Source organism: Equus caballus, chromosome X, assembly GCF_041296265.1.
Source record: "Equus caballus isolate H_3958 breed thoroughbred chromosome X, TB-T2T, whole genome shotgun sequence".
In the NCBI taxonomy this organism is placed as follows: Eukaryota; Metazoa; Chordata; class Mammalia; order Perissodactyla; family Equidae; genus Equus; species Equus caballus.
The window spans coordinates 19,793,812-19,808,571 of record NC_091715.1 but is presented as its reverse complement, the minus strand read 5'-3'; the positions used below and the strand labels follow the sequence as shown (position 1 = coordinate 19,808,571).

The window sequence follows — 14,760 nt, the reverse complement described above, 5'->3', positions numbered from 1 at the left end:
TAAAGGAAGAGCTGCAGGAAGAGGGTGGAGAACTTAGAAAGTTGTTATTTAAAAACAAAAAAGAAAAAGAATATTGACTCGGGGGAGTGTCCCCTGCCCCCCGCCCCGGCCTTTCCGGAATCCAGTCCGGGCTTTGCGCTGAGCCCGCAGCCCGGCGCAGCCCGGCCTCTGGCGCGAGCCAATCAGAGAGCGCCTCTCAGCACGTGGAGGAGAGGGACTCCGCGCCGCGCGCCCGCCGCTCACTACACTTGTTACTGCCCGTCCTGAGCGCGGAGAGGGCAAGCTCCGGCCGCAGGCAGGGCGGGAGCCGGCAGCCAGCGGCCGAGGGAGGCAGAGAGGCGCAGAGATCGCAGTACGATCCATTCAAACCAGCCATCTAACCCCAACCCCCAAAACACACCCATCCATCCCACCGGCCAGGAGAGGCAGCCAGCGGCCCGTTCTCTGCGTCCAGGGAAAAAGCCCCAGCCATGAGCAATCAGTACCAGGAGGAGGGCTGCTCCGAGAGGCCCGAGTGCAAAAGTAAATCTCCAACTTTGCTCTCCTCCTACTGCATCGACAGCATCCTGGGCCGGAGGAGCCCGTGCAAAATGCGGCTGCTGGGAGCCGCTCAGAGCTTGCCCGCCCCGCTGGCCAGCCGCGCCGACCAGGAAAAGGCCGTGCAAGGTAAGGCTGCGCCCGCCAGGCATCTGCAAAGGGCGCTGGGCACTGGTTTTGATGTTTCATGTTTAGGGGCCAGGGGCCTGGGGTTGTCAAGCTGGACACGGAGAAAAGAGAGGGACCAACTCTGAGGCCTGGTGCCTCCAAGAGCGGTAAACATCTCGCCAGGGGCTGTCTCTCCCTCCCTCTCTGCTTCCAGAAAAAGCAGAGGCCAGGCTTCGCTTAGGGACTCTTAGGTTCTCGGTGTTGGTCTTTAGGTCGTTTAAATGCCCCCTTTGGTGGCCTTGAGGGTGCTCTGAAGAGCTGCGACAGGTCAGAAACAGCGGGTGCCAGAAGGACCCATGTAACAACTTGGTGAAGACAAGACCCCCAAAGCTATGAATGGGGTCTTCAGGCAGAGTGAGCCTTGGCCTTTTCTCTTTGGAAGATTTCTTTATAAGTGGTGTTTTGCCTTTTTCTTCTTTTTTTAAATTGTAGATTACCTGTGACGTTTTAAACCCAAGCTTTGCAGAAAACATCTCCCTGGGATACCCCAAATGCTCCTTAATGTATTTGAAATGTATGAAATGTGCGGCTTCTGGGTGCTATTTTTTCTCTGCTATGTTATTTTTTAAAATAGAGTTGAGATGTTTAAAAGGTTTCATTTTTTTCTAAAATTAACAATTCCAGAACAACTGTCGTTTTGCCCCGAACCTGTTACGCTCAAGTTTCGCCTTGAGCCAGCTGCAGAGGAGTCTCAGGGAAAGAATTGTTGATTTCCTTTAAAATGCGAAAACCGGCGGTCCAGCCGCAGCGCCACTTGGAAGACAGGAGCGGACGGCGGAGAAGGGGCCATTTAAAATAAAACTGACTTTTTCCTTTTCTTTTTTTAGCCTGCAGTGGCACCTGTGCCAGGCGCTTCCTTGAAGGGAAGGAGCGGCCTGTGCCTGTTGCACCCCCTTCCGCCCCTACCCAAGCTTTTCGGAGGCCACTTTCTCCAGGACGATTTTTCTTTGCCTTTCTGTGCAAGGAGCTCCCGCCCCTGTGCCGCTGTGGGCTGTTGGGGTGCAGCCCGCGCTCAGGGCCACAAGGCCTCTTCCCTCCCCCCCGTAGGGGTCGCCCGAGGGGCAGCGCCCCTCTGGCCAGCCCTGGCCCCCGTGGCAGAGCAGCGGGCAGAGGTCGTGCGCAAAGTTTTCAGGGTGGTGGTGATTTTTTTTTTTTTTTTAGGTTGTTGGCTGTTTTCAGATTCTCTCCGGCCCCAAAACGGGAAGGGGGTAAAAGTGATAGGGCAAAGGGAAAGAAAAAGAAAGGAATATAGGAAGGGAGGGAGAAGGAGAGAGAGGGGGGAAAGCGCCCGAAAAGGGAAAGGAAGGCAAGGGGAGAGGAGAAAGATAAGGAAAGACAGGGAGCGACAGGGAGGGAAAGAAAGAGAAAAAGAGAAGGAAAGAAAACATGACAGGGAGGGAGAGAGAGAAGGAGGTGAAGGAAGGAAATAAGAGCGGGAGTGGGAGAGAGAACGGACAGAAGGGAGGCACGAAGGAGGAGAGAAGGAAAAAGAGAAGGGACCAAGAGATAGGGAAAGAGAGAAAAATGTAAAGAAAAAGAAAGAGCAAGGAAAGTGGGGAGGGGCACGCCGGGCTGCCGGCCTGGCGGCGCGGGCCGCGCGCTGACCGCCCTCCCTTGCCCGCAGGCTCCCCCAAGGGCAGCAGCGCCCCGTTCGAGGCCGAGCTGCACCTGCCGCCCAAGCTGCGGCGCCTGTACGGCCCGGGCGGGGGCCGCCTCCTCCAGGGCGCCGCGGCGGCGGCCGCGGCCGCGGCGGCAGCGGCGGCGGCGGCGGCCACGGCCACTGCGGGTCCGCGGGGGGAGGCCCCACCGCCGCCGCCGCCGCCGCCCGCGCGGCCCGGGGAGCGGCCGGACGGCACGGGGGCCGCTGTGGCCGCCGCGGCCGCCGCGGCCTGGGACACGCTCAAGATCAGCCAGGCGCCGCAGGTGAGCATCAGCCGCAGCAAGTCGTACCGCGAGAACGGGTCGCCCTTCGTGCCGCCGCCGCCCGCGCTGGACGAGCTGGGCGGCCCGGGGGGCGCGGCGCACCCGGACGAGCGCCTCGGTGCGGCCGGCGGCCCCGGGGGCGCCCCGGCGGCGGCCGGTGGCCCGGGCGCCGAGGACGACGAGGAGGAGCTGCTGGAGGACGAAGAGGACGAGGACGAGGAAGAGGAGCTGCTGGAGGACGACGAGGAGGAGCTGCTGGAGGACGACGGCCGCGCGCTGCTCAAGGAGCCCCGGCGCTGTGCCGTGGCCGCCACCGGCGCGGTGGCCGCCGCCGCCTCAGCCGCCGTGGCCACCGAGGGCGGGGAGCTGTCGCCCAAGGAGGAGCTGCTGCTGCACCCAGAGGACGCTGAGGGCAAGGACGGCGAGGACAGCGTGTGCCTGTCTGCGGGCAGCGACTCGGAGGAGGGGCTGCTGAAGCGCAAGCAGCGGCGCTACCGCACCACATTCACCAGCTACCAGCTGGAGGAACTGGAGCGGGCTTTCCAGAAGACGCACTACCCAGACGTCTTCACCAGGTACGCGCGGGGCGCTGGCGGCTGGAGGGCGCGAGCGGGCCCTAGAAGGAAGGCTGGCGGGCGGGCGGGCAGGGGCCCCGGGCTCAGAGCCGCGACATCGCCCCTGGACTCTCCGTAGACTCGCCCCTCCGACCCACCCACCCCTGCTCGCCAAAAACGACCCACTCCCCTGCTCCGGGCTTTAAGTTTACACTAGGACGATTTCTCTCCTTCCCAGGGTCTCTCCAGTTGAATTTTTCCTAATTCCAAGTTTTAGTTAGAGGAACAGAAACGGCCTCTCCAAAGGGCTCCCGGACGCGCCACCTTGGAGCCGCGCGCCCCGCCACGGACACGCAGGGCCCGGGCGCGCGGTCGGGCAGGCCCGGGCGAGGCGCAGCAGGCGCCGATGGCCCTCGCGGCCAAGGCGGAGCAGCGGCTATTTTTGGCCGCTGTGTGGTGCGCTCGCCTCCCCCGCCCGATGCCTCTGAAGCCTGGTGGGTATCAGTTACGCTGCTCGCAGTGAAGCTGGAGCCTGTGCCTGCGGAGAAGGCCTTTACAAAGATCCAAGTTCTGTGGTTGGAGGACTCCTGAAATAACCGGAGGAAGTCAGAACAGGGCAGGGTTTGGGATCTGTACCCCTGCGGGGCACCAGCCAGGATCTTCCCCTCTCATCGATAGACCCTCTCCCCTGCCACACTAACCCCCGCGACCGTTTCCTGTACACGGGTTACAGGGGTGGGCAATGACTGCCGGGAGCCTGGCAGGCAGGAGACGAAAGGGCTGGGGGAATTTTTCTCTTTGGACAGGTGTCCAACGCGGGTGTTCTGCCTGGTTACGCTCCACTTCCCGCTCGCTTGAGTTTTGGGGAGAAAGATGCGCCTGTGAGATGACTGGGCCCCTAGGCCCCGGCTTATTCCTTGGACCTTGGACTCCTGGCCAGGCTGGGGCCTTTCTCTCCCGCCCTAAGGCCGAGGTCTCAGCCCCGGCGGGGAGCCAGGGTTGGGACAAACTTGCCCCCGTGGGGAGGGAGAAAGGAATAGGTGTCTGCCTGCCGAGGCGCTTGTCAAGCTCGGCAGCTCCTTTGCACGAGACGTGTGCAGCTTTTCAATGTGCATTTTAGAAGCGGAAAGCTGCCCGCCCCTTTGAACCGGAGCAGAAATCGCCGCGTAGGGCTCCGGAGGCCCGAGCCAGCTCTACAGTGTAGTTGGTCTGGCAAATCATTGCCAAATTCTCTCCTACCCCGAAACAGGCAAGAGTGGATTTGATGCGGGTCGGAGGCAGTCAACTTGATCATCCCTTGAGCTAAACTTGGTCCTCCCCTGTGTCACCCACTCGCTTCGTTATCTTTAAAAAAAGAAAACAAATTTAAAATCAGTGTGTGCTATCAAATAGCTAACTGGCCGACCCGCTTTTTGGATTTATCCCACGTGTATTTCAAAAGGAGAAAATGAGGTGGTGTCAGCTGGCATCCAGGTCTGCCCTTTTTGAGCTTCTCCCGGGGGAACCGTAGTTCCGCACGCCCCCCTCTTTCGGACCCAGGGGTCAGTGAGAGCCCCTGGGCACCGCCGCGAATCAGCCAGGAGTGAGGTTTTAGATGTGCTGGTGCTTCCTGTAGCGGGGACAACGGAAAGCGCTTAGGGAACTGGTTTTCTCCTGGTCCTGAAGTTTCCGGCGTGGACTAGGGGGCCTGCCAGCAGTGCAGACCGGGGTCCCAGGCTGGGGCAGCCCCGTTCTTTCATACGAGCGAGTGGAGAGCCAATTATTCTCGGCGCGCTCATATTTTCAGTAAACAGGTCGTAAGCCGTTTTACAGCATCTTAATGGTTTCCTATTTGCCTTAATTGTCGCAGTAATAACAGCAATGACGGGGTAGGGTTTCAGTTCAATTGACTTCCCCTGAGATGGGCAGGGTTTGTAGTGGGCACTGGAGTCAGGAGGTACGCAGAATTTTGTTTAATCGAAAAATTACCCCACTGAACTCTTAACAAGCTTAACATATCTCCAGAGAGTAATGGGGAGTATGACCTAAGGGGGTGAGGGAGGGAGGAAGGCGGGGGAGAGAGAGATGGAGGGAAAGGCAGAGAGCTGGAAGGAGAGAGAGAAAAGGGGGGAGAGAAAAAATTTTAAAGAAGGCAGAAAGAAACTAAGAGGGCAAAAAACAATTTTTTAGTTGAGTGCTGAGTTCTCCCATTAAATATTAGGACAAAACAGGGTGTAATCACTGTGTGTGTTTCTCGTCTAACTCTAGCTTAAGAGAGAGAACCCGAGTGGCCAGTTTTATAGACTTAGAGACTCAAGAAGTCACCCGTGTCACTCTTGAATGTAATGGTACAATACAATGTATACTATCTTATATCTGGCAATGTGTTGTGTTTTCATGTTTTCGCTCACTTAGTAGGCACTTCCCTGGGGAAGGGATGGTGATGCCCATGTGTTCGGGAGTGACGGCGGGCAGCCAGGGGAGCCCCTCAGAGCAGGCCTGCCAGCGAGGGGAAGGGGCCTGAGAGGGGCTTGCTGGAGCCGGCGGTGACCTGCTGTCTGTGTGTTGCTTTCTTATAGGGAGGAACTGGCCATGAGGCTGGACTTGACTGAGGCCCGAGTCCAGGTGAGCTGCAGTGCACAGAGGGAGGAAGGGAGGGGAGGGCTAGGGGGCAGAGTGGGAGAGAGATGGGTTGATGGCTTGGGCGGGGGTCAAGACCCCTTCATAAAATGAAGAGAAGCAGAATCAGAAAAATCACCCCACTCACTCACTCACAAAAAGATATTTAAAAATGAAGACCTGGGAGGTTGGAGGGGAAGGTGTCTGCATTTGGGAGCCTTGAGGAAGGTGTCCAGGATCAGAAGAGGGGTCTTGGGGTGCCCGAGCCTGCCGCTCAGGAGCCCCCGGCCCACAGCCCCTGTAGGAGACAAGCCTCGGGCTGACTGCTCGTGATTGCAGTAATGGGATGGAGCATGGATTTGGTTGTTAGACAAATCCGCTCAGCTCCAAGCAGGTATTTGGCTGCGATTAAGTCTCCAATCGGGCTTCATAAAAGCCCACTTAGTGCTAGAACAAACAGGGCCATTTGAAGGCAAAATGCTGTTTGATTTCCCCTCCGCCCGCACAAGGAGCTGGCTAATGCTATTTGATTTCCCATTTTTTATAGCAATGAGCCCACATTGATCTAATAGGGAGCGAGTGCAATGCTATTAAAGGTGTTTGCAGCCCCATACCAGAGTGCATTTCCGAACCCAGGCCTCATAACCAAAGAGACGATCAACACCGGGCCGCCCCATGGCCAACAGAAAACAGATGTCCCTGGGTTAGGAGCTGAGTGAATCACTTTACAGTCAAAATCAAGCGCTGATAAAGCACAATAAATTCCATATGGCTCATTTAATACACAACAGCTTCTTGCATTAGAGGGCTAATGATGAGGCCTGTCCCCTCCTTTCTGTTGACACATTTCTCCATTGTCAAACAGAGATGTGACAGCAACTCCGTATTTTCAGCTCAGGGGAACGAGTCGTGGGAAAGTTAAATAACTTTTAAAAAGAAAGAGAGCGCCCCCTCCCCTTCTCCTCTCTCCCTATTCACTGGAGAAGATGTAATTAAGTGAATATGAATTATTAGAGTCCTTTCGTTTACCTTTGGGGGGCCTCAGAGGTATTAATTCAATAATGAGGAATTGCGGGGGACATCTTGATAATTGCAGTTGAGCCGGGAGAGCCGATCCGTCTGTGAAAGGTTTCCACGTTCTTGGAGGGCATCCTGCTTCCACTGCCCCCTCCACTCTTTACTCCTTTCAGTGCCACCAAGGAGTGGTGGATATTCTCGTCTAGACAGATTTGGACACACAAAAGCTGCCCACCCAGCCTGGTCCCATCCAGTCTTACTTTTTCAAGCCTCTGAGTTTCCGCACTGGAGTGTTTCTGCAGTTCACAAATAGATTATCTGATGGCTGTGGGACGTTATGGATGGACCCCTTTTCAGCAGAATTTTAAGTAATCAACCAATTTGGGTTCTCTATTTTTCTTGCCTTGGGCGGCTGTGTAGAAGTCACACCAAGCTTAGATACTAGTGCTAGTAACGACAGCCCCCAGTGTGTATATTTGAAAGACATGGATGTCTTTAAAAATTTTTTAAACCTATTCCACTGGGATCGTTTACATTATATTTTAATATAACTCTGTATAGCCCTGGAGTTCATTCTTAATTTTTAGACGTGTGTGCAGGCATAAACCCAGTCCTAAAAATATTAATGCCTTCAGGGGAGAGGGAGCATATCTTAGCTGTGGGCGTGATGAGCAGGTCACATAAAAATAATTCCATGCTCCTGGGAGCTATTTTTAGACTCAGGTAGCTGCCACATTTCAGGCACAGGTCTCCACTAAAACTGCTTTCTATTAACAATTAGGAAGATCCCCTGTGCTGAAACCTTCCCCAAGCCTGGAACTATATTATTTAAATAACCCACTGAAACCACATCCCCCAGAGAAATAAAGGACTTGCTAGCTCTGGAGATGGGGAAAGTCGCAAGGATCCTGCACCCTGATTTCTGTGTGTCCAGGTACAGCTGCATACCTGGTGGCGCAGTCAGTGCCTTCCTGGGAAGAAGGGGGCCCTCACAGGGCCCCTGCAGGTGGCGGGCTGTGTACCCGGTATTTCACTTCATGGAGAGCTGACCCTCTAAAATGTATGCTTGTTCACTAACTACCGTGGGCATTTCTCCCTTCCCTCCTAGCTCTCCCCAAACCCCAGAAGCCAGCCTAGTGCTTGTAGGTGTTCCAGAAGTACTTCTGGAAAGAATAAATGAACCACCTCCTGGATTCCCTTTTCAATCCAGAGCAGGGATGTGGCTAGTTCTGGCAGAAACCTGAACTGGGCGAAAACAGCTGACACGCAACAAAAGGCTGATCTGGACTCCTCTCTCGTGGCTGCCCTCCTGAGAGTCACCAGTGAATGGGAGCTTGCACGTGCCTGACTTTACTCATTCCACATAACAGCCTGATGAGTAAAGTTTTATCATCCCATTTTACAGATTAGAAAACTGAGGTTGACAGAGGTTTAAGTAACCTGCCTAAAGATGCACAGCAAGCACAGGGCAGTGCAGACAGTTAAACCTTGGTTTCCCCATCTGGGAACACAGCCACCTCTCCCCTTAAAGTTGGAAAGGAACCAGGCTGGTTGGATGCTCCCTGAAAGGGTCTGCTTGGGGCGTCCTTGGACAACTGAGGCGGCGAGGGCCGGGTGGGAGCGGGCCACAGGGCCAAGGAGCGGGGCGCGGTGTGGGGGGGAGCCGAGCTCCTGCTGGGCCGGGAGTCGCGCTGACCCGGGCTGTCTCCGCCTTGCAGGTCTGGTTCCAGAACCGTCGGGCCAAGTGGCGCAAGCGGGAGAAGGCGGGCGCGCAGAGCCATCCTCCGGGGCTGCCCTTCCCCGGGCCACTCTCGGCCACCCACCCGCTCAGCCCCTACCTGGACGCCAGCCCCTTCCCCCCGCACCACCCCGCGCTTGACTCGGCCTGGACGGCCGCTGCTGCCGCCGCCGCCGCCGCCTTCCCGAGCCTACCTCCGCCCCCAGGCTCGGCCAGCCTGCCGCCCAGCGGGGCGCCGCTGGGCCTGAGCACTTTCCTCGGAGCCGCCGTGTTCCGGCACCCGGCCTTCATCAGCCCTGCGTTCGGCAGGTAACATGCGGCCTCGGGGAGTCTGTCTGTCTGTCTCTCGCTCATGCACACACAGGCTGAGGTCAGGGAGGAGGCCGGAGGCAGGCAGGGCTACACGCATTTTTTTGGCCTAAGCTCAGAGATTTAGCCAAAGAAAATAGTCTCTAATTCTGCCTCAAACAATGTGGATCTTGAAGGGAATGACTTGGGACTGAACGGCAAAGGGTAGGGCAGTGGCAGTAACAACAACCATGACGATTGTGAGTGTTCAATGCAAGCTGTTAAAGTACCATTTGAAGGGGCAGCAAGACCCAGGCCTTAGGTGGTATGAGTGTAAACGTTTACAGGTGCAGGCTACAGAGCCCGGATGACTTTCCCAGTCTTGCAAAAAGCCTGCCTCATGCCCCAAAGTCTGCAGTCAGAGGAACACAGCCCTGGTCCCCACAGAAGCCCTGGAGCCACAGGCCCTCTGGGTGCAAAGAATTGTTTCTTCTCCCCCAGACCCTGTCTTCCTTGTCACTCAAGTGACCCGCTGCCAACCATACCCCCGTATGTGCAACCCCTGACCCCCTTAGCGGCACAAGACAACGAAATAAAAGAAACAGTTCATCGTATATTATAACTCCCTTTCTTTAAGTGAACAGCGAGTGATGAAATAGAAAGTCTGTATAATCACAGAGACAAAGAAACAAAGGCGGGATGTATTAAGTTGGAAAGTGCAGTGAAAATAAAACTGAATGCAGCTTCAATGATCTCTCTTTGGGAGAACAAAGAAATAATAGATTCATCCAACTGCGCAGCCACTTAAAAGTCATCTTGGAGAAAATTTTCAAAAAAAGACTCGAAGTAAAATTAGTTTCTTGTAACAAACCAATAAAATAACCAGAGAGTGCATTGAAGTGCAGTTAGTGACTCAGTTTACCTAGTTCACCAGGGCCTGTTATGCCCCCTCCAGGCCACACATTTCTTTCTGGAAAAAAATTTTAAAGTCCTGTGTCTGTCGCCCCCCCCCCCCCCCACCCCTTTCCCTTCTGACAACGAGTGACTTGTAAAAGCCGGCAAACCACAGCTGGAGTCCGGGCTACGAGATTCCGAGAGGCTGGAAGGGCGCTGCGTCGGGGGGGGCAGGAGGGGTGGAGAGGCGGGCTGGGAGAAGCAGCTCTCGGCGAGTCTGGGTGGGCTCCTTTCTAATCGTGGAAACCCCGAGTTGGCCCTGTGGGGGCCCAGAGCCAAAGCCCTGGGGGGAGCGGGGGGGGTAGGGGTGGCCGTGGTGGTGGCCAGGGGCTGCTCGGGTCTCAGCTGCAGGGCCGCAGGGCAGTGCGGAGCAGGTGGAGGCGCCGCGCGGAGCAATCCCGGCGCCGACCGGAGGCGGTGGCGCGGCCCGGGGTCCCAGGCTTGGGGGTCGCGGGTTCGGGGGCTCTCTGGGGCGAGAGGCTGCAGGGGCGCCGGGGAAAGGGGGGCGCTGCGCGGGGCCGCGGGGCCGCTGTCGAGCGGAAATCAACAGGCGGGCGCCCCCCGCCCCCGCGGTCACTGGCCGGCCCGGGCCGCTCGGCCTGGCGCCGGAGGGCGGCTGGTTGGCTTCTCCGGGGCAAAGGAGATGCCCCGGGGGGAGGACAAAGGCGGCAGCATAGGTCGCGATCCGCTTGGCTCCCACCTTCGCCCTTCTTTCTTTTCCTCCCTCCCTCTCGCTCTTCTCCCTTTTCTCTCCGTCTCCCCTCCGCTCTCAGGCTAAAAGCACTGTAAGCAGTTGGAGCCCCCGGGCTGGGAACACGCCCCTTCTTAAGCGGAACCACGGAAGCCGCGCCCTTGGGTCTTGGAGCTTTGGGCCGAGGGGCCTACCTCCGGCCCTGCTCTGGCCCCTCCAGGCCTATCTGGCCCCTCGGGCTGCTTTGCTCCGTCGGTTCCCCGCTCTAGGAAAGCCCTCTCCGAGCGCCCCGGCCTCCCGCGCACGCGCCCCACCTGCCCCCCCGCCCGCGGCCCATCAGGGGCCCGCGCCTCCGCGCCCCTGCGGCTGCGCCCTCGGCTGCCCTGCCCCGGGACGGGCGCCGGGCCACGCCGCCCTCGGCCGTGACGCGCTGTTTGCTCTCCCCGCAGGCTCTTTTCCACCATGGCCCCCCTGACCAGCGCGTCGACTGCGGCCGCGCTCCTGCGACAGCCCACGCCGGCCGTGGAGGGCGCGGTGGCGTCGGGCGCGCTGGCCGACCCGGCCACGGCGGCCGCGGACAGACGCGCCTCCAGCATAGCGGCACTGAGGCTCAAGGCCAAGGAGCACGCGGCGCAGCTCACGCAGCTCAACATCCTGCCGGGCACCAGCACAGGCAAGGAGGTGTGCTAAAGGCTGCCCTCCCGCGCCCCGGGCGCCCCGAAAGGTCACCTCACTCAGCATCACTCAAGACCAAATGGAAACAGAGGACCAGCACACTCCCGAGACGGCATGGAGGGAGCGCGGCCGCCTTCGCAGCTGCCGGCCGCGGGCAAGGCGGCCTCGGCGCTCCCGGACGTGGCACCTCCTCAGCTGGCTGTCCCCCCGCCCCTGCCCCGTCCCTGCTCCTGCCCACCTCGTTCCAACTCGAACGTCCACTCTCTCCCGTTCTTACTTTACTGAGAATATCGGGGAGGTTTTCTCCGCAAGACGCCCGGGATTGAAGTTAAAAGAATTAAAAAGCCCTCTCTCTCCCCCTCCTGACACCCCACTTAGCTTTTCGGTTTCAATGGCATTTTGGCGCTCTAAGTTGATCTCCCCAGCGGGAGCCCCGGCGTGAAGCCAGGGCCAGGGCCGCGAATGCGAATCTGTAAGATAGCTAACAGTGCACTTAACGGAAAGGGGCGTCTTGTTCATGTTCTCTTCTTATCATACACCAACCAAGGTTTTTATATCAAACCAAAGGGAAATACTCTGCTAGAATATGGACTGTTGAAGTCACCAAACTGTGATTATTGATTCTGTACATACCATTGTTATTAAAAAGAAAAAGAACAGAGCTTTGTATATTTGAAATGTTATAACGCAATTGCACTCAGCGTGGTATGGTAAAAGTTTGTCCTCCTGTAGATTCTTACTGTGTTGTAGATACGGTAGGGTTCCTAGACAAATATTTATGTACTCGAGCCCTTTATTTAACTTATTAACTGTAGAGGCTTCCGAAACCTTCAAGATAAAGGCAATGGTACAGTACTTTTGTGTAATGTGTAATTGTTATCACTTTTCCTTGCTATCTAGTGGAGAAGTGTCACGCTCAAAATAAAAAAAAATATATGTTTAACAAAAGGAAGTGTGAATGCTCTATGCTGGCGCTGAGGGGACAGTAGAAGGGGGCCCCCCAGAGGCCAGGGGTGGGCTCCGGCGCCCCGGCACCTCCGGGCTTTATCTGCACGCACGTTTTCCTGGCAGAGGCCCCTGGTTTGAATCTGAGCCTCAGAGGGATCCTGGTCTTCTGCAAAGGTTAAGGACGCCGCCAAGACGCTTTCCACGCGCATCTCGGCTCCCCCGGGGCGTGTGGCAGCCGGAGCTGGGGGTCCTGGGCCACGGAGGTGGCGTGGGCTCGAGGGGCGTGGGTGTGGTAGGCGTTAACGGTGGAGACAGAAATTTGAAGCGAGCGGGAGTCTTGGCTCGGAAGGCGAAGGAAGCTGTTCGTGGAAAGTGCCACGTAGCAAGGAAGTGCAGTCCGAGATGACAGGTAATGGCGAGAGCGAGAAGCCGAGGCGCTGGCTTCCGAGGGGGCGGGCTCCACGGTACACTCGCGGGGAGGAGGGGTGTGTGTGAGTGTGAGAGAGAGAGAGAGAGAGGGAGAACACAGGAACAGTGACGGAAAGGCAGCGAGGGGTATCCAAGTGGCAGATCTTAACTCGACAAATGTCATTACATCACTTATCCAGGCATTGGGAAATGTATACATTTTAAAAAAGCTAAACAACTCAGGTTTTGTGAGGAGACCCAAATAGATTTGCGATCTGCAACCCCTCGGCGCCCCCCTCCCCGCGCCGGAACGGTAGCTCTCCCTCCCCCGGACCCGGCCTGCGCCCCTCCGGTGACCGCTCGGTGTAAGCCCGCCCGCGGGGGCCGGGTCTCGCCAACGCTCCCAGGGTGATGGGAAAGGAAAGAGAAGCTTAATTAGTTTCAATTTGCAGTAATTAGCGCGCCGGACCTTTGGGGAGAGGGGCAGACGTGGGGGGGCTGCCGCGGCGTGACTGCCGCTGCTCGCCGGGCTGGTGCCGGCCGCCCCGCCAGGCCGCGGGCCAGTCGGCGGCCGCGGGGGGCGTGGGCTCAGCTCCGGCCCTGCCGTCCCGCTGCGGGCGCCCGGCCGCGCCCTGGGGGAGGGGGCGGGTCCCCCGGCGGCTCGGGGCGCGAGCGCGCGGGCCGGCCTGGCCAGGTGCGGGGTCGGGCCGAGGTCAGCGCAGCGGGGGTGGGCGAGCGGCTCGGCAGCTGCCGCGCTCAAGGCCCGGGCGTCCTCGCTTCGCCCCCTCGGCCCAGAAGCGCGGGCCCCCGCCCGCCGGGAACCTTGGCGAGTGCGCTGACGCGCTCGCGGGTCGAGGCCGCTCCCCGGACCTCGGCCGTCAGGGGGTCAGGGCGCCCCTGCCCCGGGCCTGGACTCGCGAGGGCGGCGCTCGCCAGCAGGGGCCCCGCCTGGGGCCCGGGAGCAGGGCGCCAACCACCTTTCCCAGCCATTCCCGCCGCCCTCCTTTCTCGGGTGTAGCAGGCCTGGCGGGAACTTTCGAGGACATACCCCGAGATCCGAGCGTCTCAAACCTCCAGACTCCACAGGGTCTCCCGGGGTGAAGGCTGCTCTCCTGGGGCGGGCAGGGCTGCAGGGGAATTTGAGGTGGGGACCGGGGAGTGCGGGAGGAGCGGGAGGGAAAGGACTTTTTTTTTGGTGGTCAATATCAATTTTCCGTCGATTTTGGCTTTTTGTTTAGGTAGGGCTTTTTTTTTCCCCCTCTCCAGGCTGCCAGTTGGATGGTATACGAGAAACAGTACCATTCTTCCTGTTAATGAACTCTTTTTTAAGTCATTTTTTCTCATTTGACCCTTCCATGGAGCAGAAGCAAATTGCGTGAAATTACCTCCAAGGATTACATTTATTACTGGCCAATGAGAACCCCTCGCCTTGTTTTACAAACTCTTAATCCTATGTCATTCTGATGCCGCAAACAAGCCCGGTCCTGGGCCTCCTATTCTTTCAACTTTCCCCAGCTGGAGGGACCTCATTCTGCACTTAATATTCCCCATAAATATCACACGCTAAAGACCCCCTGACTTCCAGCAAGTCCACATTAAACATGTGACATGTCACGCATGACAAACTCTGAGTATCTTTTCAAAGCAGCATTAAAAGCAAAGAAACCAATTTTCTTCTCCTTCCAAACCTCCCCAAGTGCTGAATGATGGGGATTGGAAAGAGCCACTGGAGCGTACTTAGGGGGATTTTATGAGATTTTCCAGAATGATTTAATCTTATTGTGAGCATTATTAATGAATGGCAACCCAATTTGGCCCCAATATCTGGGAACGCGGTCACAATGCTGGGAGCGGTTGACCCCCTACCCCCAACCTTAAGCAAACCTCTTCCACCATGGAGGAGGCCATGCGGAGCCCAGGGGAGTTTAGGAGGGCCCCTGTGATAGGGGCATGGCTGTCCCATCTCACCCAGGGCAGAACGCGCCACCACCTGCTTTCCCAGGCCCACGCCCACAGCATCTTGGGGTGCCGGGTGATTGGGAGCCCAGTCCGGCCTCTGTGGGGAACATGAGAGGAAGGGGTAAATTGATTTGCTACGTTTTCAGACAGGCTAGCCAGACCTGGATGAGGCTCCAAGGGACAGGCAAGAAGGGAGCAGTTGGCAATGTAATATTATCAGAAGGCATCCCTAAGTGTTCTTTCGCCACCTCACCAACTACCCATGGCCTGGCCTGGGGGCAGTAGTTAGGGTGGACATCTTA

The 14,760-nt window shown here is 57.6% G+C and overlaps 1 protein-coding gene across 1 annotated transcript; it reads left to right on the top strand.

Moving 5' to 3' along the window:
* Window positions 1–205: 205 nt before the first annotated feature.
* On the top strand, window positions 206–12,091 carry ARX (aristaless related homeobox). Its single transcript, XM_023633535.2, has 5 exons — window positions 206–666; window positions 2,330–3,203; window positions 5,741–5,786; window positions 8,516–8,844; window positions 10,918–12,091. Exons 1-5 carry the CDS (start codon window positions 471–473, stop codon window positions 11,156–11,158), a joined length of 1,686 nt encoding a protein of 561 aa, XP_023489303.2. The 5' UTR covers window positions 206–470; the 3' UTR covers window positions 11,159–12,091.
* Window positions 12,092–14,760: the final 2,669 nt, after the last annotated feature.

What these genes read in the sequence shown, in the direction of transcription:
- ARX (XM_023633535.2), top strand. Translation starts at nt 471, where the DNA reads ATGAGCAATCAGTACCAGGAGGAGGGCTGCTCCGAGAGGCCCGAGTGC. An exon ending in CCAGGAAAAGGCCGTGCAAG is followed by an intron (nt 667 to 2,329) that starts GTAAGGCTGCGC and finishes CCTTGCCCGCAG; the next exon opens with GCTCCCCCAAGGGCAGCAGC. An exon ending in TGACTGAGGCCCGAGTCCAG is followed by an intron (nt 5,787 to 8,515) that starts GTGAGCTGCAGT and finishes TCCGCCTTGCAG; the next exon opens with GTCTGGTTCCAGAACCGTCG.